The sequence below is a fragment of the Nipponia nippon genome, unplaced genomic scaffold (assembly GCF_047370975.1).
Source record: "Nipponia nippon isolate SJK-2023a ecotype South Korea unplaced genomic scaffold, ASM4737097v1 scaffold_30, whole genome shotgun sequence".
NCBI classification, from domain to species: domain Eukaryota; kingdom Metazoa; phylum Chordata; class Aves; order Pelecaniformes; family Threskiornithidae; genus Nipponia; species Nipponia nippon.
The window spans coordinates 2,065,936-2,092,213 of NW_028262348.1; the positions used below are offsets into that span (position 1 = coordinate 2,065,936).

Consider the following 26,278-nt stretch of genomic DNA (forward strand, 5'->3'; position numbering starts at 1 on the left):
GAGTGCTTTCTTAGTAATTAGATTTTTAACAAGCCAGTTAAACCACATACCACATTTGACAAAAGTTCCTTTTTTAAAAAAAGGGAAACGACCCGCCTCAGAGTGGTTGGCAGGTCGAGCCAGGAAGTCTTTTTAACTTGTCTTTATTTATATCTCAATATACTAACCTTTTATTTGGCATCCCCAGTATCTGGGTGAGATTTGCTGGGACTTTATTTCTCCTTACAGGCACAAGCTTTTCAAACTTGAGATATCTTGGTTTTTAAGGGTAGATTTGCATTTGTCGAATGCTCTTTGCATTTATGCACTTGGGAGATATGCTTGTTCCTTACTGAATGGGACCTTGCTGGAGTTAATGAAAAATATTCTCTTCAAGGACTAAAATCTCTCAAGTTTGCATTCTGATAGCCCGTTTAAGAGCCTTCAGGATAGGAATGTCTCAATAAGACTGTACTAAATGTGGATACGATTGCAGGGTCTCTTCAGTGTCCCCATTCTCTGTTGCTGGAATCCTCCTTTTACTGGTAGCCAGGGCATTCTACATCTCATGGGCAGAATTTGTGCTTCTAATGCTTTTAATGAATTCAGAATTTATACTAATATTTCTGTTCCTAATTTCATCATCTTTTTATGTGTGTCTCAAATTTTGTAACTGGCACTTTGCCTGGACGGGTCTATATTCAGAGCCGTTTATGCTGCTTGGATAGGATTTCCACTGTTTAAAAGATGCTATTTTTTTCTTCCCTTAAGTTTCATCTCTATTCTTGCATAACCACGCAAATCTTACCCTTCCCTTTATTGGTTATAGGGTCCACATGCTTTCCTGTTACTTTTTAAAAGGCAGATAATTAACTTAAAATGTGCAAGCTCTGGCAGTATTTTGTCTCTGGCTGTGTCCAAAACTGTTTTTACATATGCAGATGGATAGGATCGTAGCGATCTTTAGCAAACTTCTTATTGACTATGGCTGGCTGTGTGGCAAAGGTGAGATGCTGAGGTGTCTGAGGCGGTGGTCCTGCTGGCAGCTGAGTCCATATAATGGCTTGCTGCTGCTGAAAGGGCCGGTGGCTTTACTTTCTCTCATCCTTAACCCTTTTCTGCTCCCTCGCCTGGCTGCCTGGACATACCCCCTCCTTCTTGCTGACTGCTGTGCTCATCTCTCTCTTCTAACCCAAAAGAAAGCAGTCGGTTTTTTTGGCTGGGTGTATATTCTGTTGAACCGGTTCACAGAGGGGTCTTGTGAGAGCTAGAGCCAACACAAGTAAGTGGCAGCAGCACATGTCTGGAAGAGGGAGTAAAACCTCTCCATTTTTGGCAGTGGTGAACTGTTAATTCGCCTTTCTGCATCTTGTGAAACTGTATCCTTCACGGTGCTCGCTGTCCAGTGGAACTCCTGTGCTCAGTTCCCATGCAAACCCTGATGTAACGTGTTTTCCTTCCCTAGATGAGTTAGAATCAGCAGATACCAAATTATGATCTCCAAGTGGTAAGTACTCTACAGGTGTTGTAAGGTCCTCTTAAGTGGTCAAATTTACACATTTGTCATTTCCACCTGAGGGCTCTGGAGCAGAAGCAAAGGTTTTGCTGTTGTCCAAAGGTTTGGAAGCCACTGCTGTGTGTTCACACTGTTCTGATTTGCCACTGCTTATGGCACTAAGCTGCTGCTTAGAAGCTGCTCAGAAGAGTTATCCAGCACTGGATTAGCATGTATTGTGGCCTCAATGCTGCGTATTGCAATTTTCTGTTCAGGTCAGACCCAACTGCCTACAGTTACGCAAATCTCAACCAAATACAGTCCACCCAGGGCTTAAAAAATGCCCTTGTCTGCCCTCGTTTCAGTGGGCATGTAGAGGGTTGCTTGGTAGTAGCTGGGTGCCACACACCTCTGCACTTGGCAGTTCTTCTCCCAAGTCCTGTAGTCCAGGGCCGAGCAGGGTCTGGCACACAAATGATGGCAGTGTTTTCCACTCTGGTCTGCTGTCCTTGTAGTTGTTTCTGTTCTCTGCCCGTCTGTTTTCCAGAAAGGCGTGAGAACAGATTGCCCAGCTCAGGTCTCTAAAGAGCGTACTTTCGTGCTGAAGGAAGAAAGCTAGTCTGCCGGAGGAGACAGATGACAGGGAAGAAGAAGAATAGGTAGAAGGAGTCCTTCCTTTCATTGCACAAGGAGGGCAAACCAACTTTTGGCAAGATATTAATTATATGGCATCAACCTGACGTACCTGACTTGGAGAGAGCAGCACGGGTTTGGAGATGAATCTGCCGTAGTAAAACTGTGCGGTATGATAAATTTCCCAGCGCTGGGGTGCTCTTGCTGCCCACTGGCACTATTTCCATCAGTGTTTGCCTGACTGATCAGCCAAGGGACTAGAAATGTCTCGAGCCCTGAGCTTCTGTTTATTCCCTTTACCAGAGCCGTGGTTTAAAATCGATAGTGTCTTGTTTCCTGCTGTTTCTCTACCCATCCTTGGACTCTGCTTTGCTTAATGGAGGTCTCCTTTGTATTAGATTTGCTAGATGTTGGTAAGCGCGCGCTGTGTTTTGACCTAGCGCTTGTGGAGTAGCTGCGTGCTGGTGTAGCAGGAAGGGTCTGGTTCCTCAGATAGCTGGCTTGGCTGAGCCCCTCTTCCTGTAGGAATACAAGGGAGTTGGTATTTTGATCAGAGGCCTTGGCCTGGGAAATTGTCCCTGAGGGGTCAGTTCAGTGGCTGCTTGTCTGGTTTTCATGAATATTTTTTTTTTTTTCCTTTTGGCAGAGGAGAGCAGATCTTCCTGGACTTTTCTGAACGTTGATCCCAGTTTCTAGAAACTTTCTGAGCGAAGCCAGCAGCAAATAAAAATTCTTATGACATGCATGGGGAGGGTTAACTTACTATTTCGCGCGCGTAAAGATAAATAGAGGACTAAAAAGGTTAGTGTGTTGGTGACTAGAGTTTTTGATTTTTATTTTTAAATTTTTTTTTCCATCTAGGATGTTGGCTGAAATCCAGCCCAGGTCAGTACTGAGATGGTATTAACTGCTTAGTTGCTTGCATAAAACGTTTACGCTCACTCCAACCTGTTCCTTCCACCAGACTCAGCCAGGGTGCCATCTCACTCTTGTTCAGTTTGAGCGCTGCTGTGTTTGAACAGAGCTGATGTCCTCTACTTTTGTCTGAGCCAAGGCGCCTCCCTCCCAGAGAGGTGAGGTCAGTACTGGCCATTTGCTAATGCCGTTGTCTGGGACTTCCTGGCAATGCCTGAAGATCTATTTGCTGTCAGGCGGAGATCAGAAATAGATCTTGCACAAGAAGAGCCGCTCTAGGAGAGGACCGGCAGAGGCTGTACTTACCCTCCTTGGAGACCAAAGCTGTTTCCAATTTGGCAGTTGACACACAGGGAGAGAGATGGAGACTCTCTAATTTGTGCAGATTGTCGTTCCTCGTAATCTTTCGTAGGGCTAACTATAACTGCCCGTAGGAACACCAGTCTGTTCGCTTCCGAAAGGCGAGGATTCTGACAAAAGACTCGGTAGCAGGTGGAGCTCATAGCAGGCTGCAGATTCGGACTGAGAAATTCCAACTTAAGTATTTTTAGTACAGGCCTGAGAGTCAGACTTGCTTTCTATTCTGATATAACGTGGACTTGCTGTGTTATGTTGGGCTGTTCAGGGCTGCATGTCAGTTCTCCATTTCTGAAAGGTGGATCATTTTTTGTGCTATCAAGGGCGTATGAACGTTAGGGTGAGGATTCTGATTTGTGACCCTCGTCGGAATTCAGGCGCCGTGGCTGCAGATGTTACTGCCTATAGTTGCCGCAGGTCACAGCCTGTTATATCAATGCAAAATGAAATATGTGGAGGTTTAGGTTTAGGGTGTGGAGCTGTCAACTGCTGCGACCGAAAAATGTGGCTGAAAATGGTTTCTACTGCTGCTATTAGTGCTGTAACTTGTGGGTGGGACAGCCATCTGGGGACAGTAGTACTTAAATCATGGTGGTCTGAATCACTGGAGGTCATGAGTTGGAGTACTCAGTAAAGGCTGGTTAAGGCTGGGTGAAGCATTTTACATAGCACAAACTTTTCTTGTGCAATTTCCAACTTCTCTGTTCAGTAAACCAGAACTTGGCTTTGTGCTCTTAAACGTTGTACAAGCGATGAGATTAGCTCTGCCTACTGCTTTTGCATGCGCTGTGTCACAGGACGTGCTGGAGCTAACTGCACTTGCAAACCCTTTACAAACTTCTCCTGACCCTCCTGAAGAGTGTTCGTAGAGCAGTGGAAGAGTTTTTTGACTAAGCTTGTCCACCTTCGGTAGTTGTTCCCTGTTGTTCCAGGCTCAGTTTGAGAGTACAGTCAATCTAGACAGAAAGGAACCATGCAAGGGATTATTTTCTCTTTTAGCTTCACAAAACTGGGGGTCGTTTGTGAATCGCTGTACGGAGGCATTCAAGGCTTGTGTAGCTGGGATCTGGCATTCTCAGAAGCCTTTGGTAGCTGTGAAACTGAAAACATTTATTTGTTTAGCGTGAGTTGAACATGAACTCAGTTTAAGGCACCAGGTCTTAGCATAGGGTGTTTTTTCCTGGCATGAGCTGTTTGCCACTCAGGGCTATAAACAGAGGGAAGTAAATATAAGATGTCTCTTTTCACTTCAAGTGTGGAGAAAGCCATGCTATAAAAAAAGAGGATGCTGTATACGGCAGGAAATAACCCTTCCCTCCCCCCTCCCCAGCACTTTCTGGAAATGAGATATAAACGGGAGGACACACCTTTGGGAGGGAGCAGGCTCTGAAACCAGAGATGTCACATGCTGCTAGTTCAAGTGCTCCTCTTGGAGGCAGCGCGTGAAGAATACAATAGCCAGCTTAAGCTGGATTTGTATGGCCTTGCTTTGCTCTGTGCTGTCCTTAGATCTTCAACGCCAGGAAGAGTTTGTTCTTCCTGGTGTTTCTGCTGACAGCTTCCGAATGCGATAGCCAGTGGAGTGACCAGCTTAGGTCAATTTGTAGAACTTGGAAAGGCTATACTTGGTTTAGCAGCTTTTTGGCCAAAACCAAAAAAAAAACCCAACATATTCAAACTATATTTTCTTTGGAAATTGGTCTGGTAACCTTATTGTTTTTTCTGGAGCATCAGGTACGTGCCTTCTGCAAGGAGATGGTACTTAAATCACAAATCACTTCCAGTGTGAGGATGCTCAGCAAACCTATAACACACTGAGGAATCCTTCTCTCTGACCACGTAAGCAGTTACGTGCCCTGTGAGACGTGACTTCAGTTCATGAGATGGCTGAGATAACAGTTCTGAGGTAGTGGAAAGGGGATGAAAGTTCTTCTAAGGAAGTTGGAGGAAGGCAGAATGATTATGCATTTCTCCTTTTGTAGGTGGTGGTTGATTTCTCTCAGCCAGTTTGAGCTGGGGTCTAATTTAGTGTTCAAGAGCTAAGTGGAAAAAATCTGGTCCTACAGGAAAATCTTTTGTGGTTCCTTCACACAGCTTGGCCTGTAGGCCAGAGCGCGCTGTGGATTTGTGTTGTTTCATCCAGGAAACTGTGCTGACTCAGATCTTCGAGGCGGTTGCAGTGTCTCTCAGCCTGCACGCTGCACCGATGATCCCATGCCCTGTGGGTCTAGTGAAGATTAGGTTACCTTCCTGCCCACTCGGTGATGTGAAATTGGTGATTTCCCAGCCTGGTGCATCAAAAATAACAAGAGGTGGATCTGAGATGCTCCTTCAAGGAACGGGGCTGTGATTCCCAGGGACTGCTGGTGTCAAGCTGCAAACTGGTCAGCTGGTTTCCTACGGAGGGCCTCTCTCTGTGCCCTTGACAGCCTTGCTGCGGGGTTACACGGGAACTAGCTGACCCCTCGTGATGCTGGCACTCCAGCACCCTCCCCGTGCTGACAAATACCCATTGCTGAGGTTACAGGGTAGGTCTGAGTTTCAGTGAAATGCTTGTGCTAATTTGAAAGGAAGCGGTGTGGCCAGTCGCGGGAAGGCTCTTGCAGTGACCTTTATGGTTTTGAAGCAGAGGTACAAACAGCCCTCTCGCCCCTCAGCGGGGTCCGGTGGAAGGTCTGAGCTCCCATGGTGGCTTCTGTTGGGTTTTTGTACCGTATAGAGTTGGCTCATCTTTAAAGTTTTATGGTCAGGAGTAGTCTCTGTCAAAAGCTGACTCTTAAGCTCAGTGGCACAAAGGAGATACCACCAGTAAGGTACATAATGTGTGCCGTCCTACCGATTGAGCCATATCGCCATTCGGGGGCTGCAAAGCCAAAACGAAATGTCAGTGTAGGCTCAGATGGACGTGGCTGGTAGTGGTGAGGGGTGGCTCCAGAATTTAGGAGCATTTCAGTTTGTGCCGTCTGCTGATTGCTCCCTTTTCAGGCTGCAGTTTTTCTGGTCTGTACCTGAGATGCAGATGAATTACGGGAATCAGACAGGAGGATGCGTGATTTCTTTCAACTAATGGCTGGATGGAGCTGGATTTTACAGTTTGTGTCCTGGCCTGAATTGTGGAGGTGAAAGTACAGTATTTCCTATTTAAAGCAGAAACTTTATTCACTTAGACAAGGGCTAAATTTTGGCGTTAGTCTCTTTAAAACATTTTCTAAAAGCTGCTTAATCCATGGAGTGGCTGGAGCTATGTTTCCAAGAAATGTTACAAGTTTGTCATAAGAAACCAAACCAACAACACGTCAAACTTTTACTGGCTTAGTAAGAATTAGTTCAGAAAGCATCTGATCAGCAGGGTGAGTTCCAGGAGCAGCGCGGGGCTGCGTGCTGGGGGAAGCGGGGATCGCTGGGCCCTTCCCTTACGCTGGCGGCATGCGGTGGTGTCAGCTCTGCTGAAACTACAGCCGGAGCGCTCGAAGGGTTTGCGTTTCATCCCCCAATCCGCAATGAGTAGTTACTGACAAACAGTTACTGAAATAGCTTTAAACAGGCTGTTTGCACACCCTTTTACCACCCTGTGCTTGGGGTGGTAGTAGTGCCTGTTAGTTGTGACCAGTTAGTGGGCCACAAGCTCTGGAATAAAGTCTCTAGCTTGGGTCTCGGTGGTTGGGACAGGAAGCCACAATCATTGCTGCAGCTGATGGTATTCGACCACAACTCACAGTGCAGTGTCTTGCCTTTGTTTAGACATTTGCTGATAGTGGTCAGAGCTGGGTGCATGGGCTGCTGTACGGGGGAAAACGAACTGGTTTGGCTGTCCGTATTCGAGTTATGGCATAGATGGGATTCGCGGTGGCTGCCATCACGTGATTTTGAAAGCAGTTCTGTCTGTCGTGGGATGAATTCTTGTTTAGTTTGTCTCTGCAGCCTGGTGTAGCTAGGCATAACGACTACTTGATGGTTGCCTTTGCTGTTAAGCTTTTCTGAAGCACCCACACAACTTTGTAAATCAGTGCCACAAATGCATAGTCTGGCTTATTCTAAGGGGCAGTATTGGTTTCAGAGAACAGAGAAGCTTCAAGGATTTTCATGCATATTGTCTTCTATCGGAGGTCACCATACCATGTACTGATACTAGTCTGGACGTTCTTCTTACTAAGCAGTGACACAAGGCATGATTGCACCAATACCTTGATAATGAGAAAGCGCAAGGCTTTGAATAAACATCAGTCACTGGAATACATTAAAAAAAGAGCTGAGTGATTTTTTTTTTTTTTTTTTTTTTTTGACCGTGTCACCTGAACTTTCTCTAGGCAGGTCTAGACAATGTGAAGTAAAAATACCAGTGGCTGCTCTGTACTGGTAATTCAGCAGTTGTTAGGTCTGGCAAATGACTTATCTTTTGTGCCTTGAATTTTTCTGTATCTTAAATAACAATCTGTCCCTGCTTCACAAGAGAGCTGAGGGCTGTTAGGTGTCCTGTATTCGAATCACCTTCTCATCATATGGGTTAAATTTTGGAAAACTTTTGAATGTCTCCTTCTCAAAATGTTTTAGAAAGTAAGCCAAGCTATTTTACCTGCTTTCTGTATACATGAACCAGAGAACATCAGAATTTTAAGAGCATCTGATTGCACTTTGAATTTTTAAGGTCTCATTTTGAATGTAGTCTTTGTATTTTATTGCTTTTGTAGTCTGTGATCTTTTTGCATTTACAAACATTGATTAGGCTATAATGCCTTAAGAACCTCTTATTACATTTCTTTTACCTGGAAGTCAATGCCTGCATTCACCTGTTTGTTCATGGTTTTCCTATTTCTGATAATGCTCTTCCCTTTTGCTGAGAAAAGTCAAAACTGCTGTTAAAAAGAGAATTCCTGTCGTCAGTTTTGCTCTTTGGGGCTCCCCACCCCTTCCGGACTCAAACTCAAGGGCTGTGAGAAGCCCTATAGCGGAGCTCCAACAAGTCTTTTTGATGCAGCTCTTCTAGAGCGTTGCAAATGTTTCTTTTGAAAGGCTATTTAATAGGATAAATATACCCAAGCTCCCCATTCCTCTGCAGTTACTCACAATGTAAAACTGTCTTGCCAGGGATTGGGTTACCGCCCCGAGCTGTCTCCCTATATGTGAGCTGGCGTAGCATTTACTCCTGGAGGTGGGGGAGAGAAGACTTATTTGTACCTAACGAGACTTCTAAAGTTTATTTAGATTCAGGGATTTTGCAAAGAGGCTGCTCGAAGTCTGCGGGTTCAGGGTTCAGTTCTGGAGATGCAATTCCCCTCGTTCTTTTAGGGGACAGCAAAAATCAAGGATTTGAATCAGCATCTTACAGGTATTAAGAAAAAAGGGCTGGAGAATGGTGTCTTGTTCTGCAAATGAGGGGTCTGCAATTTGTCTTACGCCAAGTGAGACACGATTATCATGTAAAGTCTGTGTCCTCGTTTAGACCTGCCCTTATGGCTATCTTTTCATTTCCATTTACCAGTCCTCTGGGAACCTTCTGCTGTCGAAGCCAGGAAGACCTGTAGCAGTTCTAGTTATTTGGGTAAACGGGCATGGGGAAGAACAGGGGAGGTGCGGACACCTGCTCTCTGCAGCTGCATTAGTGGAAATACTGTCATTTGTGCTCAGCCATCTCATCCTGATTCCCCAGCGTGCTGTGTCTGCGCTCTCAGGGACGTGTGGCAGTAGAGATGCTGGGGGAGATGGGACTCTGTGGCTGGATGCTGAAGGCAGTTGCTCTGTGCGGTGGCTGGATGAAGAATCCTGTCTCCAGTGTCGCTCACTTTCCAGATGTCCCATGCAAGAAGCAGAGCTACAGGCAATGTGCGGTTTGATGGATGTGCAGATGTGACGTTCAGCTGTTGAAAATGAAAGGCTGATATCTGAGGCATTTGAAGTATCTTGCCTCAGTTATGCTTCTATTTCCTCCCCAGCAGTAGATGAGATGTAGAAGAAAATTCGACCACCATCCTTTTGATCTGCTTACTGTATTGATAATGCTCTGATTTGCTGTGTCAGCACGGCTTAATAGCTCATCCTCAGTTGTTGAGAGAGAGGAACTGCATATGGAAATCTGAGGTAGTTTTCTCTCTGCTGGCACTAATGCTGTCATCTTTGAGCTAACTGAGTATGCTGTGTCTCTGCAGCCCTCGCGCAGGCTGGAGTTATGCTGGACACTCAGTAGTGGAAGGCTTCTCCTTAAGAGAGGAAAGCAGATTTAGATTTCTCTAAATTGCCTCACTTAAAAATCCTAGACTGCTTACAAATAGTGGAAAACTATTTACTGCTTGAGGAAAAATTAGCATTAAAAAGCTGCTTGATGCCAACTGGCAAATGTGAATTTGTCGATGCCTTGTAATGTAGTTTTTTCCAGAACTAGTTCAGGATATGTTCTGCTTCGCTGTGCAACCTTAATCCAGGAGCATTTGTGAGATGCACGGGAAGAGGGGAGTGAACAAAGAGTGTGTTTTGATACGCGTGGGAAGATACATGTAAATACATTTTTTTCTTTTTAATAACTTTATGTATTTAAAGGGGCTAAGTGAGGCTCAGATTTATAGAAAAGGGGGTTGATGTGTGCATCAGTGCCAGGGGGCCCCTGCGTTATCCATTCCTGTTCTGTACCTCAGATCTGCCTTGTGATCCCTAGGCTGGCGTTACTGCTCTTTATCAGACAAACCTGGGATGTGGGAAGCTGAAGAATGCGCCCCTGCGGCTGCACACGAGGCCGTTTCTGCTGGAGGATACTGCATTTGCAGGACAGCGAGTGCTGACACGCAGTGATGGTGAAGGAGGCTGCGTCGTAGCCCCTGGAATGCGTGAGCTGTTCCTCGGCCTGACAGAGGTGTGGGCCCGGGAGATAGCGCAGGAATGTGCAGTGTATAACTGGGGAGATGATTCCTCTTTTCAGTGCAGCTTGAAGTGGTAAATGGGACTTACCCTAAGGTATTGTCCTGCTCTTTCATCTTGCTGATTTTCTTGGTAAAAGGGATTTTCTCTGAGCGGTTCAGTGCATTGGATATCAGCTAGGGAGTTCTTGTCCCAAGCTGTCAAAATGACTAGCAGAGCTTTGGCAGATGCTGGGAACTACCTTGAAGCAATGCAGTTGGTATTAAGGACCACTCATACTTATCTAATGTATATGCAGAGCTGTGTGTTGGGATTTGAAGACCAGAATCCCAGGGGCCTCGTAGTTAGTAATGATTTTTGGCAAAAGGGAGAGAAGGGAGAGAGGAGCAAACTGAGGCACCTGGACCTGCAGATGTCTTGGAATGCTTTATAGCAGTAAAGGTATCACATGTGACATCATTCTTTAACTGTCCCTTCTTCATAGTAGCTGTTGATAACACAGGAATGTTTTCATTCCTGCTGAGCAGTGCTGACACAGAGTCAAGGCCGCCTCTACTTCTCACCCACCCCACCAGCGAGCAGGCTGGGGGGCACCAGGAGCTGGGAGGGGGCACGGCCGGGGCAGCTGACCCCAGCTGGCCAAAGGGCTATTCCATACCGTATGGCGTCATGCTCAGCGTGTAGAGCTGGGGAAGAAGGAAGGGGGGGACGTCGGAGTGATGGCGTTTGTCTTCCCAAGTCACCGTTACCTGCGATGGAGCCCTGCTTTCCTGGGGATGGCTGAGCACCTGCCTGCTGATGGGAAGCAGCAAATGAATTCCTTGTTTTGCTTTGCTTGCCTGCGTGGCTTTTGCTTTGCCTATTAAACTGTCTTTATCTTAACGCACAAGTTTTCTCGCTTTTACCCTTCCAGTTCTCTCCCCCATCCCACCGGGGGGAGTGAGCGAGCGGCTGGGTGCTGCTTAGGTGCTGGCTGGGGTTAAACCATGACAAATGCGAACGCAAACGCCCTCCCATACCGGGGAGGATGTGCTTTGAGTAGCCCTCTGGCCTGAACGTGATTTCACTTGAGCATGTTATTTTTGGGTTGCCCGGTGGAGGGAGGAGGACTCTGCCTCCTGCCCCTCTGTCTCATGTTTGCCTGCAGCCTTACCGGGTGCTTGGCCGAGTCCCCGGGCATGCACGCGTTGAGAGGCACTCTGCTACGGCGCAGAGTGAGTTAGGGTTGTCAGCTGTGTGACGGCAAGGAGTGTCTGGGTTGGTGGTGTTTTAGCAAGTATCCCTCACTCTTCTACACCCCACTGAGCAGCACGCTGTTAATAGAGTGGAAAATACAAATTTCTATACGCACAGCCCATGCCTGTGGGTAGGCTGAGCCCTACTGAGTCTTTGGAAACGGGGCTGTATGATTCCACTCCATCCACGTGTCTGTGAGTTCACATTTTGTCTGTGGGTTGTGTTTAGCAGCTTCTTGTAGGGGTGAGAGTGGAAGGAGGGGTGATCCTGTGGAGGAGCTTGAAGATCTAGTATAACCCTGTCTGTTTTACTTTATTGCTACAAAATGGTTAAATCTATCCTCTAGAAATAAATGAATCTCTGATCTTTTAACCTTGGGAGATTCTGCCTTCTAGAGCTGTGTCTGTAGTATTTTAGAGAGGATTTGGGGCAGCAGTAAAACTGCGGTGAGGTCAGTGTGTGTGGTTGTTTCCAGGGTACTGGGCGATAGCCCGAGGTGCTGCAGCGTGCGCTGGTGTGAAGATGCACATCTCCGCGCGGCACACGCGGTGCCGGCAGAAAGTTTCTGTGTGCCTAAAACAGGGACAGGTTCCCCACTCTGCGGGGATGAACAAGTGAGGTGAAGTACTGCCAAGTTAGCCATTGCTGTCGGGTTTCGTCTTTCTGTGCATGTAAGGATGTAGTGGTGCCCTCTCATGGCTGGTGGTTGTGTGAACCGGTCTGCGTCAGTGCGTTGGGATGATCCAGTCAACTGGGAGGGACTAACTGGTTGATTGGGAAGGAACACTTCATTACCCAATACATCGATCGAACCTTTAATATTTCTGTTTCAGTATTTGATACTCTAAGGAGCGGTCACCGTAGCAAACTCAGTCCTGGAACATGAGGTGCAGCCCCGCAGAAGGCACAGCATCTTTGTTACAGTTCATCAGGTTACAGCTGTCTGGTCCCTTTTGCGAAAGAAAGATAGAGAGCAATGCATCTTTTTTTCCATTAATAAATCTGCCTTCTTTTCCTCCCATCTCTTATCTCACATTGTCTTCTGGTAGCGTTAAAAAGTTGCACAAATCCTAAATGAATGCACAGTGCTTTGGGGCGTCTTAGGGTGAAGTGCTGCATGGAAAACAAAATGTTAATCCCTTTGGTTGGGTTTTGAATAGTTGCCTCCAGTCGGTCTCTGGGCTGCAAAACTCCTGAGGTGGACCTCGAAGGGAGCGATTTGCAGCCCGTTCCCGTGGGTTGTGGAGTCGCTTCCCTCTCGAAGGGTGAAGCCCCACGAGGTGGGACGTGCTGAGCGGGCACCGTGCCACCACCGCTCTTGGGGTAGTTCTGCTGCCGTTGCTGGACCCTTTGAAGGGGATCAGCTTCCCAGTCCAGCAAAACTTCACTGCGGTTGCTGATGGGATTGGATCGGAGAACGGTTTGTGTGGCTGGAAGCAAGGGGGATGGACGCAAATGGGGAAGACCTTCCCTCCGTTATGGCTGTGAGCTTGGAGGCAGCGACTGGGGCGTGAGGAAGGGCAGACCCTGGGTTGGAGAACATGGGGGCCAGCAGGCACAAGGAGAGGTCCTTTGCCACCCGTAAACCAGTGTGTGAGCGCCTGTCCTGCTCCGGGCTTGCTCCTGCTCCTGTCCCACGGGTGGGGTGGTGGCTTCGTCCAGCTGCTTCGGTGTCACTTGTGCAGCTGAAGCGCAGCTTGAGCAAGCGAGTGATTCCTCTCCAGCCTTTTCTCCTCCCTCCGCTTCCTGTTCCTCGGCTCTGCCTTGTTTGCTCAAGTCAGGAAGGGGGAGGGTATGGGGGAAGTTAATCATTAAACTGTAATGTCTTCTCCTTAACTCCTTCACAACCTGGGGGCAGAGTGCTCCTGGTATTCCCAGAGCCCTCTTCTTCTGCAGACTTGTAAAAGTCAGCCAGTAAATCTAGCCGAACTCGCTCCTGTGCCGTTAGTGAAAAGCAGTGGATTTCTGTCCGATGGTTCATTCAGCAGAGCGCTGAGCCGAGGAGGAGAGTTTTGTGGCGAGATGGTTACATCTGCCTGTCCTGCAGTGAGGGCTGGGGGTGGAGGCTGGAAAAATGGTTTGGGTCCCCTCTGCAGGGCTGGAGGAGCCCAGCACCCTCATGGGATTTTCGCTTCCTGGTGGAGTTTGATTTGCCTTTGTCATTGGTGGGGAGAAGCAAAAACCACACCTTCTGGGACAGCACTTCTCTTGGAGGTTGTGTGCACGAAACCTCCAGTCACAGGACCTGCCTGGTTGAAGGAATTGCAGCTCTTCAGCAGTTCCCTTGAGGTACGTGCCTTGCGCTCTGGAATCCACCAGCTGTTCTTTTGCTTAAAAAGAAGATGAAGTTCATTTTTCCCCAGCTACAGAACGCTTGTATCCCTTAGGAGAATCTGCTTCTGGGGTATTTTGGCCCCTCTAGGAAGATGCCCGTGGCTCAAATGATTTGGAGCATCTTTTTACTAAATGAAAGGTGTATAGGGTTAATGTAACACAGTATTTAATTTGCTAATGGCTATATTCTGTTCTCTGAGGGCAGGACCGCCTTTTTTTTTCTTTCATGATGCTTTGGTTTGTGAAAGAGAGGGAGTATAAAAGCAGCACCTTCCTCGTCTTGTAATGCAATAACCCTGTCCTCCATTTGACCCTTAAATATATTTTCTTGAGGGGTTGCTAAATGCTTTGGCTGATGTGGTCTGCTCTGCTCGGGAAGTGGCTTTGAGCTGGCAGGTGCCTGCCCTCTTAGAGCCAGTAGGCAGCCATTAGGGCGAGCGGTTGCTGGGTTGCTATTCTGGTGCCACCTGATAACTTCAGCTCCTTGTGACCCTGGTGGAGGATACTGCGGGATGGCTACGCTCAGGCTGAGCCCTCGCGCCCCAGGCCTGAGTACCGAGTACCTGCCCTGTGCAGGAGGAGAAGGACAAATCCTGCTAACTGAGACTGCCTGAAGACAGTTGGGTCTGCGCCGAGGGGAGGGAGATCCAGGGGGTTTCTGAGAGCCTCCTCGCCTAATTCTGCTGAAGTTGCGTTACTGTTGTTTGGCTGAATCCCACATCTCCAAAGGGACCTGCCAGGTATGTCCTGATGCTCTTATAATGGAAAGCACTGATGTCCCTGGCGAACCGGCTCCTCTCTAATAGCCTTAAAGATGTGTGCACTACAGCTTGCTGCCCCAGTGGAAAGCTGGGCGCCTGGCCAGCGAGGCTTTCTTTAGAAAGTGAGTACAGTGCAGACCTGCAGTCGCTCGCTGGAGTTTTCCCCACCAGGGACTGCAGCGGGCTCCGCAGGGTGGGTTCACGGGACAGAAGGTCCAACAAGTCGAGAATTCGCCTGTGAGTCACCGCAGAGGAGTGCAGGGTTGGGAACGGGCAGAGGATAGTTTGCAGGGAGAAATCTGGAGAGGTGGGAGTGCCTTTTCATGCCCCATCTCAGGGAGAGCGTTTTTCCTGCTTTAAGATTTCGGAGAGGTGCTAACAGTGTGACGTGGGTTCCTCTGCCTGGCATGAGTGCCGGTGTTTCTAGCTGGTGGAAGTTTTTCTTCTCTTCAGGAATTTGTGAGCAGTCTCCACCCAGCAAGTTGAGAATTGTTTCCAGGAGAAGAAATGGCGTTTACCTGGCAGCCTCTGGAAACTAGTTAACTGTTTCTGTGATGTACTGAGAGGGATTTTTGTTAGGGAAACTGAAACGCGTACTCCTGCTGCACCGATGGACTAATTTGAAAGTTTCATGCTTCTTCCACTACCTTAGACTCTGGAGAAAACCCCTCCCGAGATCGTTTCCTGCAGAAAGCAGTGCCTGCGGCCACAGTAAATGACTGCGTGATGATGTGGGGCCTGTAATTAGTCTGTGTCAGTATCCTGTTGCGAGTCGATCTCTGGGCAGGTTCCTCCTAGGTTGTTCTTCTGCAGGCTGCAGTGAGACTACGGGTCCCTGTTGTTGGGTGGTTTTCCACTTAAGACAAAAAAAATCTGAGACTGACACAGTTTTTCTGGCTGCTTTGTTACCTCTTGGCATTTTCTTTGTACTACAAGTTTGATTAACCCATTCAGTCCTGGGCTGCAGTAATGTTTTTCAGGGTATTTAGTAGATCAGCTTAGATGAAAAGTCTTCCCAAAGACCTTCTGATACGGATATCCTGAATGAGATGAAAGAGAAAAAGCTGTAGTCCAGGATTTCACCTTTTTTTTTTTTTTCCCCCCTCTTTTTTTTCCTGCAGACGCCTTATTGGCAGACCTGGAATCCACCACCTCGCATATCTCCAAACGACCAGTGTTTCTAACAGAGGAAACACCTTACTCCTATCCAACTGGAAACCACACGTACCAAGAGATTGGCGTGCCGCCGCCAGTGCCCCCGCCACCCTCCAACGAGGCCCTGAATGGCACTGTGATTGACCCCTTAGATCAGTGGCAACCCAACGTATCCAGATACGTCCACCAGCAAGTAAGTGAGTGTGTGTGGATGGGGAGGGTACGTGCTTGTTTTGTTGGCGCAGCATCTCTCAAGGAAGTAGCTGAGGGGATGGAACAGCAAGAAGCGAGGATGAGTTTGGCTATGAACAGAGTGGGGAAATGGGGGGAGGTGTGGGCTTTTAATAGAACTAAACGGTTGGAACAAATGGCTGAAAAGAATTTGAAACCCATCGTCATTGTTCCGACAAAATGGTAGTGTGATGAGATTAGTGTTAGTCATCTGTCTTGTAGCCTGTGGAAAGCAGGCTGGGTTTCCAGCACAGATCTGCGACTCATAGGCAAATCTGAAGCAAGTGGAGGACAGTTGTTCCTGGTGTAGCTCATCTGATAGAGGCTGGCTGGCTATATAGCAGATTTTTTTTATCCTTCTGCTGGGCTTTGTTCTGTCCTATACGTGTGTGGGGTTGCAATGCAGTAGTGTACATACTCGTTTTGTATTGCATGTTTCCAATGCAAATCTCATTTCCACAGCCTCAGTCCCAGTCTCCTATATACAGCTCTAGTGCCAAAAGCTCCAGTGCCTCTGTTCCTAGAGACGGGCTCAGCTCTCCTTCTCCTCGTGCCAGCGAAGAGGAACACGTCTACAGGTATCTTGCCTCTGTTAAGAGAGAAGCCTGACTCACAACTTGAGCCTGCTGTGGCTCAAGCTGCCTTCTCTAAGTGGGAACAAACACTGCCCCTGTGTATGTTATGTTGCCTTGTGTTGGTTTCGATTACTTCTTTTGTAAGAGGCCACTGAAACTTTCATACTCGCTTCAAACGTTGACCTGGCCCTTTGGTTTGCTCAGCTGCAGAAGAGGTTAAGGATCCATCAGATAGAACAGGATCTGGGTTGTGTTATGAAGGATACGATCCAGAGACAAGTGGCAAATCCGTCCCTCTGTTAAGCAGCCCAGAAGTTCTTTACGAGGTGGGTGGCCTTTGGGTCAGTTATCCCAGGGAACCTGTGGCCTAGCAGGGTGTGCATTGACTTGAATTTTCAAGTAAATTAGAACTTAAAACTTTCATCTCAGTAGATGGTAGATAGATAACTAGTTTGTACTCGCAAAGGCAGCTGCTCATACACGGAGAGGCTGGAGGAGTAGCCTGCACGGTAGGATAGACCGTTCTGCTGACAGGGGGATGAGTGAGGAAGAGGCTGTCAGAACTTCATCTCTGATGGCCCTGCACAGTGCATTCTGTCCTGGTGCCGCCTTACAGTGTGGAGACTGGTGTTTCTCTGGTGTCGTGGTCTAACCGTGCCAAGCTCTTTCTGCTGAGCAGGAAGTCGCTTTCAACCAGAACTAATTCTGGGTAGAGGCAGACATATCCAGAAATGGTCCAATGGAGGCAGTAATTGCAATTTTTTCAGATGGCTGCATGCAATTAGTACAAAATGGAGATAATTACAGCCATAAGTCCTCCTGTACAAGGGTCTGGCATGGCTTGGTTCTGGTGTGAATTGTGGCTTGTGTGCTTGGGTCGGGAAGAAGTATGCCCTCCTCAGATTGCATATGTGGATTTTTTTTTTTTTCCCCAGTCTGAAGAGAAAGATAATAACTGCCCTTATGGAATTTCATAATTGTTGCTGGTGTTATAGGTGTCAGAGTCCTAAAGCCTGTTACATATTAACTTTCTGAGCATAATATGGTAGTGTGCACAAGGCAGAAGCTCCCATTTTGGATTTGGAAAGTATCTTTTTGATAAAATAAGACCCTCTAGAGCATTAGAAGTTATTTCTCCATTTGTAAAACTAGGAGAAAATAATTTCCCTGCCATTGATGATGGGAAGACTGTTACTACAGTGTAATTACTGTAAAAATCACTGCATTGGTGCTACGTTTTGCTTTGAAACAGTTTGCAGCTGTGTGTGGTAAATGGGATCATCTGTATGGATAAGGAATAATTATAGCCCGTGTTTTATACACGCTTGTGCACAGGTAAACTTCTTTCAAGGCTTGTGTATTTAACACAATAGAAAATAGTTTCAAATGTCTTATAAACTAGTTAGAGTTCCCAAATTAAAAGTTTGAGGACTTGAGAAGAGACCTTGAGTGCTGCAAGAGGCTACCACATAACCTGCTGCTTTTGACTTTTTGTCAATAGCTTGAGGTTTGTACTTTGTCTCTTTCTCCAGCCTGTGCTGGCCCTGCATTCCCTTGCGTCAGGGGGGAGGTTTTTGCTGCCTGGGGTGATGTCAGCAGAAACAAGTAATTTTCCTGTATGCCAGCTAATGGTTCTGCTGCTGTTCTGTGCGTCTTGGATCTGCAGACGGTTAACTCTTTTTGCTACAGGGCTGTACAGCACACAGTCCTAAAACCTGAGGCCCTGTCCGTCAATGCCATTTCTTTGTAAGTGACAAGTGAAGATGTGGCTAAGCAGCGCCTGCGTTGTAGTCATTTCACAAAGCACACATCTTCTTTCCCCCAGAGCTAAAAGCGTCGGCTTGAAAAGAATACGGTACATGTGTACTAACATACGTTTCCCTCCCTCCTTCTGCTGTATCTTGATGCAGAAGTTTCACACTTCCCTTTTATCTTTAGTTTCCCGAACAAGCAGAAGTCTGCAGAACCATCTCCCACAATGACCAGCTCCTCTCTGGGCAGCAACCTCTCAGAACTGGACAGACTTCTTCTGGAACTGAATGCTGTTCAACATAATCCCGCCAGTGGCTTCCCAGGAGGTAAGGAATAGCACGACATTTGGCATGAGTGGATAGTTTGATTCTCAAAACAGTAGCCTACTTGTTCCTTCCAACATCCTTATTGAGGGAGAGCCCTCCAGCTCCTGATCAAAGATCCGTTTAGTATGGATGGGATCTCTTGAGGTCTGTGGTGCAGCGCCCTGCTCAAAGCAGGGCCAACTTCAAAATTGGCTCTAACTGGAGTTTCAAAGTTAGATTAGGTTGCTCAGGCCCTTGCACTTTAAGTTCTGAATATCCTCAAAGATGGATGTTCCACAAGATTTCTGGGCAATTTGTTGCTCTTGCCTGTGATTAGCACGTATGTATGGACCTAGGGGTCTGAATGACTCTCTTCTGCTTCCCTTTCTTAAGATGAAGCCGGCAGAAGCCCATCACTGCCCAGTGTGACTGGACCTCACTATGTCATCCCAGAGAGCAGCAGCTCCGTGGGAGGGAAGGCTGCACCCCCTACAAAAGAAAAGCCAAAGCGAAATGGTGCACGTGGGATCGAAGATGTGCGTCCCAGTGTGGAGAGCCTGCTGGATGAGCTGGAGAGTTCTGTGCCAAGTCCAGTGTGAGTAGTGTTTTGGTGGTTGCTGGCTCTTGTGGGGTGTGACAGGCTCTTGTGGGAATAGTGACTGTGGTGTAGGGGCAGATGCTGCAGGAGAGTGACAGGCAGAAGATGGGATTTCTCTGAAGGGTCAGAAATCAAGCAGGCGCATGAAGATGCTGGTGCTTTTATCTACTCCTGGATGAAAAATACATAAGTCACGTTACAAGAGGTGGATTGTTCAAACTCAGATGTAAAGCTGATCGCAAATACCCGCTGCCTGACAAAATGAATGTTTGGTCATCATCCGTTCCTTAATGGATGGCACGTGTGTGTGTACACTCGCGTTAGACTTGGCAGAAAGACAGGGTCTGCGCGTGTTGTGGAAGCTGGGTCTGGGGGAGGGCTGGTGAAACTTGCTGTGCTGTGCTTGTTCAGAGGGGCAGTGGGACTTTCAGCCTAGGAGTGCTCTCCCAGGCTTAAACGCGCTTTTATTTTTCCTTTTTTCTTTTTCTTGTCAGGCCTGCAATCACTGTGAGCCAAGGTGAGGTGAGCAGCCCCCAGCGGGTCACCGCCAGTCAGCAGCAGACCCGTATATCTGCTTCTTCAGCTACACGAGAACTGGATGAGCTGATGGCGTCTCTCTCCGACTTTAAGGTGCCCTATCATCACAACTTAATACTTCATCTTGTCCCTCCCCACTCCTAGACTCTCTTGCCTGTTAGTCACATCTGCTGACCTTGATTGATCTCCAGAATGCCCTCTTTACCTCTCAAACTTGCTCTGAAAAACTTCCTGTGGTGGTATTTGCGCTTTCTGAGCGCTACTGTAGGTGTTCTCGACTGCTGTAAATGCTCGTCACTGGCAGGGTAAGGCAGTTCTGGGGTCTGTTTTTCCTTTGGTTCTGCAGTTTGTCTGTATGCCAAAGATAATGAGCTTAGTTACTCCTCAGTACAGGGTGAATTATTTGCAACTTAACAAGAAGTAGGGGAGCATGGGACTCCAGTCTGCCTTCTGACAGAGACCAGGCTCTTCTGTTCTGTGGGATGACCCTCCTCCTTGGAGTGTATTTTTACCCTGATGTGCTTTCCCTGTGGAGGTTCTTCCAGGCATGCGGTATGAGAACCGAAGCCTTCACATCAGACAGCTGGAGACTTCAAGGGTTTCCATCTTAAAACAATCTCTCTTATTCACCTCAAAATGGGATTAAAGTCTGAGCTTCTTGTGGGGGCAGAGGATGGAAAATACTGTTCAGAATCTTGTTTGGAAATCAAACTACTGTATCGGAAAAGAACCTGCTACTTCAGTCATAAGTAACACATAAAAATCCCATAATAGGATAAGCTCAGGAGTAACTTGCCCACGGTCGTCTTGATACGTGAAGCACTTGGCATATGTACTTGGATAACTTGCTCTTTATTCATATAGGTATGTTACCATTCTTGCGCTAGATGAATAACTTTGGAGCTTATTTTCATGAGACTTTCATTTACCCATAATCATAGCAAAATGAAAAATATTTTCACTTCTTGCTTTCTACTTTCAGCTGGTTTGCTTATAGGCTTTCTGAATTACTCACTTGAATTTGTTCTGAGAGAGGTGGAGAAAGCAAATATCTAACATATTCTCTTTGTGGTCATTGTTGAGTTTGCCTTTCTTACATACACATGCAAGCCTGCTTTCTAATCCTAAGGAAGTCCCTAACTCTCTGGTTTTTCCTCATACGGAAGATTCTGCTGATGCTTGGTGTTCCTTGTCTGTGCTGAACTCCATCTCCTCCTCCCATGACTTCAGGTGGGGCAGGCAGAGCTGATGAACGTTTTGTGAGGAGAGGTAGACAGGGCGTTCAGTGAGGGCTTTGCTGCTGTTCTCTCTGTGCCACCATTCACGTGAGTGCTTTTGATGTCTGTTGCGGGTTTCATGGAGGTCGTTACAACACCCGGAGTTTGGACCAAGCGCAGAACCCAGCAGTGAGCATGCATGCTCTGCGGGACTTCGCTTGCCTGGCACTTGCTGGAATTGAATTCAGTCTGCCATTCCTGGCACAGGTACTTCATTTTGTGAGAATCTAGGAGTTACTCACTGTTTTCTCTAGACTTACTGTAGTGTGTATTTAGTCAATGGCAAATATTGACACCTTAGTGTTGCCTTTTTTCTCCATATTAGGTCCTAGGGTAGAGTGCAGGATACCCACAGGTGTCTGTTCAGTCTAGTTGAAAAACGGCACCGTTGTGAAGCTGGAGAGAGCTCCCCCCTGCGCTGCTGGCATACCCTGCCTCGCTCCTTCCGTGTGCTGGGGGAGCTTGAGCGCTACGGCCTCCTGCCCTTGCTGCTGTTATCAGGGCTCAGAAAACAAGCCCGGGGTGTGGTTGCTGCCACCAGCCTTTGCTCCTAGGTGAGCTCTTGGCAACTGAGAATGCCCTCGCCCAGCACAGGTTTTCCTTGCAAGATACAAGGAGGGGACGTTTTTAAGTGTGGGTGCTCAAATGCTTTGCAGTCTTGAGGAAAGGCCTTAGAATCTTTGTGCAGCTCCAATAAAACCTGCATGACAGAGACTAGCTGCTCTCTGGAATACTACCTGCCTTCCTGGCTTAGTTTCTGGTTGAGCTCTGAGAGCAAACTGAAATGTAGCAAGATTTTAAGATTTGGGCTTTATAAACACAGCATTAGTATTTTTGCGAGGCATCGAGCTCATCTGTGTCTGAATGTTCTCCCTGAAGCACGAAGACCATGGTTTCTGCGATCGCTTTCCTGACTGTTTTTAATGGTTACTTTCCTTTTTCCTGTCCTCCAGGTTGCTTCGTTTTCCCTTCAGTCCTTTTTGTTTGCTTTTACCTCCTCTATTGGTGCCAACTACTGGTGTTAGCTTGTCTGTAAAAATGTATTTCTAGTCTGTCCCAGTGGCAGGATGTAAGGGAGAGGAGTGGAGTCTTTGCAGAGGTGAAAGACTAAAAGCTACCGTTCGAATACCAGACCTGCGTGTGGCTGCAAAAAATAGGACAGAAAAGCTAAGTGCGATGTGTAATTAGTTGGAGTTGGTAGTTGGTACAGCTAGAAGTTGCAGTAGATGGGGATGGGAGGAGTGGAGGCACTGATGTTTAATTTCCTTCGTACCCCAGAGTAAAAGGTGTTCTTACAGACCGATACATTACTCTTTTATCATCTTTTGCTCGCTTTAATGAGTTGCTCGTTCTTTTTGCTTACAGAATCCATTTGATTTTGGTTATCTAGCTCATCAGTTAGCGGGCCCTGAGATTACTTAATGCACTTGTTCTTTCGATCTCTGCCATTTCTGTGTAATATGATGCCTGCTTACTGCATAGCTAGCTGCTTGTATTTAACTGTTCTATTACTGTTGAGTGTTTAACCATGCTCTTGTTTTGGAGCAGGTGTGTTTTTAATATTCTGGAAATACTTGCTTTTGAGTGAAATGTTAGTCTTGCCTTGAAAATGACTGACTTCATTTTAGGAAGTCTGGAAACTGTGAACCACGGTATAAAGCCAGGTTACTTTTACAGGTGCATTGTCGCGGATGAGTGGTTAGGTCGCTCGCCAGCTTAGGCAAAATACATTTTAACTGCTGAACATACTTATTAGTCCTTTTTGTCTCTGCTGTGACTGTGGGTCTTGCTGTGCTGCTCGAGGGGAGGAGCAGTCTGTAATGACTTGTGGTGCCCTGTTGCTCTTTCCGAGCACGGTCTCCCTGTAGCGCTGCTGTTGTGCCTTCACAAACGTGTGTGTGCACGCCAGCTCCTGACCCCTCGGGATGGTAGCAGCTTAGGTCAGCTGAAGGTATAAATTTCTTCCATCTACTGGCAGATTTTGTGCGTGTTCTGTTTAATTTTATCCTTTTATTCATGATAAGTATCTCAGAAAGGTAAGTAGACACTGAGATACCTACCATACATGGGCTTGGGAAGTTATGTGCCCCGCTACCTTAGAGCATAAGCATTTAACTTCTTGAGGTTTCTTTGGAAAATGTGACTAAGAACCAGAGCAGGTCTTGACAGCTCTTGGATTTGGAAATCCTTTGTGGATATGTTTTTAAAACAGAGAGGGCTCAGCTTTGGTCTTAGGTTGACCTGCTGTGTGAACTTGTCCAAGCCACTGTTCTGATTTTCGCTTTTTAGAAAAGGGAGTAATGCGTTTGTCTCCTAGAGTTTAGCCGGGAACCACTGAAAATGGAGAAAGGAGGACCCATGATCTTTTGTTTTCAAAAGACCCTGTCAGTCAAGGAGAACCAAAAACTCTGTATCAGTTGCTCTTGTTACAGTGTATTTTGGATCAAAATTAATACTGATTTTATTACAATGTGGAGCCTTTGGCCTAAGGGGAAGAGGCTAATTAGCCACCTAAGCAATGCTTACAAGGGCATGGCGTGACTGACAGACTGGTACAGAGTCAGTATGTGTCACGTCCAAGGTGAGATTAGTGATGTGAACAGAACAAAGCCCCTGTCATCTGTTCTTGCTGTGAATGCCCTGAAGCTTTGTTTTCATTGCCATGAACTCAGCCAACAGGAGCATTTTATTAGTGTATCAAGAAGAAAATGTCATGCTTTGTTCTGCTCATTGATTGCTTTTTTTCAGCTTTGAAGTGTAAAATTTACACGTCTGACTACGAGTAAGTTGTTAACGTGATCTTTACTCACAGTCTAGACATTCCTGGGTTTGTAGCTGACTTCCCAGTGGCCGCTGCGTGCCCCCGTCGCAGCTGCAGGTGAACACATGAGCTATCACTTAGAGGGCATAGGAAGAGGATCTCAATGGCAGTAGAACTTCATCCCCCATAACCTCATGTGAAGATCAGCACAATGTCATACTGGTTCTGCTCTTTGATATCCCGTTTTCCTTCCGTACTCTTGGAAGTAAGGCTTTGGATCAACACGGCTCTCTGATTTGGAGGTCATGATTGCTGTAATGCTTAATTCTTTGCTTTTTTCCTTCTCCTTACCTCTGTCTTTATCTTTTTCTCTCCTTATTCCTTCTGTCTCCTTTTTGCAGACTAGTTCCACTATGTCTTTGATTTCTGAACCCTCCCTAGAACCGGTTCCCAGTTCAGCAAATGCAGACTCCAGCAACGCTCCTCACAGTTTAATGGTGCTATCCCATTCCAAACACCCTTCCGCAAGTCACAGTGGGGACTCGACAGTGCCAGCATCTGCCCCCTCAGCAGTCCTCTGCGTTGAGGAAGGCAGTAACACTGTAGTTCTGCCTACTTCAGGGCATTCTGCCACTCCTCCACGCATGCCCTGTTTGCCACAAACGGTCCCTGTGCCCCCACCACGGGTCTCTTCTGGTTACGCTGCTCGTGGGCAGCAGATGACCTCTGCAAGCTTGGGTCGGCTGAGCAGAAAGCCTGGCTCTTCTAGAAACGCTTCCCAGGGTGCGGCGGCTTCCAGCGGAGAGCTTCTGTGTAGATCTGCTAATGTGGAGGCACAAGGCCTAGAGTATGATTTGGCAAAAGAGACTGAGAAGAAGGAGCAGAGAACTGATCCCAAAACCTCAAGTGTACCAATTTCAAACGCTTTAAATGGTCAAGGGAAGGGGCAGGTACCTAAAGAGCTGGATCAGCAGGGAGCGTTCAGGGACAATTCAGCCCTTCCTTCCCAGGGCAGAAGTGTGGAAACAGCTTTAGATGAGCTGTGGGCCCTGGAGCTGGCTGCACATGTGCCAGAGGTACATGCAAAGAATGACAGTGTCTTGAATCCTGCGTATGAACCTTCTGTTGTGGCCCTGGATCGGTGGGATGTCTTCCCAGACACTGAAAACCAGTTGGGCTTTGTAGTGGAGCAAGGACAGGAGTTAAAAGCTGAAGTACCACATGAAACCAAGGTAGATGGCGGTCCTGACCTGGTCAAGAAAAGGCAGGGCAGAGAGAGAACTAGGAAGGCAGGTACTGCTAACATGAACAAAGCCGGAGGAGACGAGGAAAATGAGCAGTTCAGAAGCTCTGCCGTCACTCCAGAATCTCCTGAAAACGTTTGGAAAGCTGAATGGGATCTGCCACGCGTCTCCAAACCACCCATTGAGAGGATTTCTGCATCAGGCCAGGCAGGCACTGAATGGATGCAGGAGTAGGACAAGTCCTAGCTAGGACTGTTCTGACAACGCACTAACGTGTTGTGTGTGGTGTGAGTGTGCTCACCCACGCTAACAGCATGCAGCTCTGAGCGATGGTACTGACAGCTGCATGTCGTGCAGGTTTGAAGTCCTCTGCTTTATCTTGTGGTTTCTTCTGCATGTTGGTCAGCAGCACAGAACATGGCAGTTTGTAGGGACTTCCCTGTGAAATGGACTTTGGTTCCCGAACTGGGGTAAGACTCAGTCCACAGAGGCCTCTGAAAAGTTAAAGGGCTGTTTCATGCCACTGGAGGATGTTCCTGACTTGGGATGGCAGCTACTCTGCTCTGCTGCCCTTTTTAGGTCTCGTTGCTGGGGCTGTTAGTGTTCCTTCCAGCGCTGGAAGTACGCTTTGTGCACCAGCCATCTCTGACCAAGCGTCTTATGCCTGTAAAGGGCAAACGCAGAGAGGCTGCTCTGTGTCCTTGTGATGCTGAGGTTTCTTTAATGCTCAGCGGAGTGGTCATGCTGCACCTCCTATCTTGGCTTCCTGCTGGTTAATCTTTCCCTTCCTTTTCTAGATAGTTATTTTTGGCTGCTGTGATTATCCTTACGGGGTTTTTCCTTGCACTGAGTCACTGTTCTGGGCTGTGCCAAGAGGAATTTTGGCATTGTGGAATAAATGTCATCACTCTTCCTGCTCACAGTTGTCACTAATGGCTTGAGTTTGTGCTGTTGCATCTTGGGGCTTGCTCTGACACGGCTCTTCTCTGCTGATACTATTACCTTTGTCATTTAGATTAAATCTTTAATCAAGAGGACAAAAGAGACTGCGAATGTGCATCCAATGTATCGTGACCTCTCTCCGAGGCGTAAACTAGGTCCTGCCATATTTCACAAGACCGAGTCCCAAGATCGCTTGATTGAAGAGCTGCAGGACAGACTGGGCATCGCTAAACAGGAACGGGAAGAGTGGAAGAGCCAGGATGACTGGCTGACAGAGGGGGTCGTTATCACTGCCAGGCCCCAGGGGGAAGAGCAGAATGCTGGACAGCAAGTAGAGAAGGTAGA

General features: G+C 47.3%; 1 protein-coding gene across 4 annotated transcripts in view; it reads left to right on the plus strand.

Moving 5' to 3' along the window:
* PXN (paxillin) overlaps positions 1-26,278 on the plus strand; it is a 47,955-nt gene that overhangs the window by 10,584 nt on the left and 11,093 nt on the right. For 3 of the 4 annotated variants that reach the window (XM_087768486.1, XM_087768487.1, XM_087768488.1), the window contains exons 2-8: positions 15,678-15,904; positions 16,405-16,520; positions 18,456-18,595; positions 18,968-19,169; positions 19,667-19,802; positions 24,149-25,198; positions 26,007-26,273. In XM_087768486.1, the coding sequence (XP_087624612.1) occupies positions 15,678-15,904; positions 16,405-16,520; positions 18,456-18,595; positions 18,968-19,169; positions 19,667-19,802; positions 24,149-25,198; positions 26,007-26,273 (2,138 nt within the window). The remainder of the gene's footprint in view (positions 1-15,677; positions 15,905-16,404; positions 16,521-18,455; positions 18,596-18,967; positions 19,170-19,666; positions 19,803-24,148; positions 25,199-26,006; positions 26,274-26,278) is intronic. The other variant, XM_087768489.1, reaches the window with a different exon arrangement.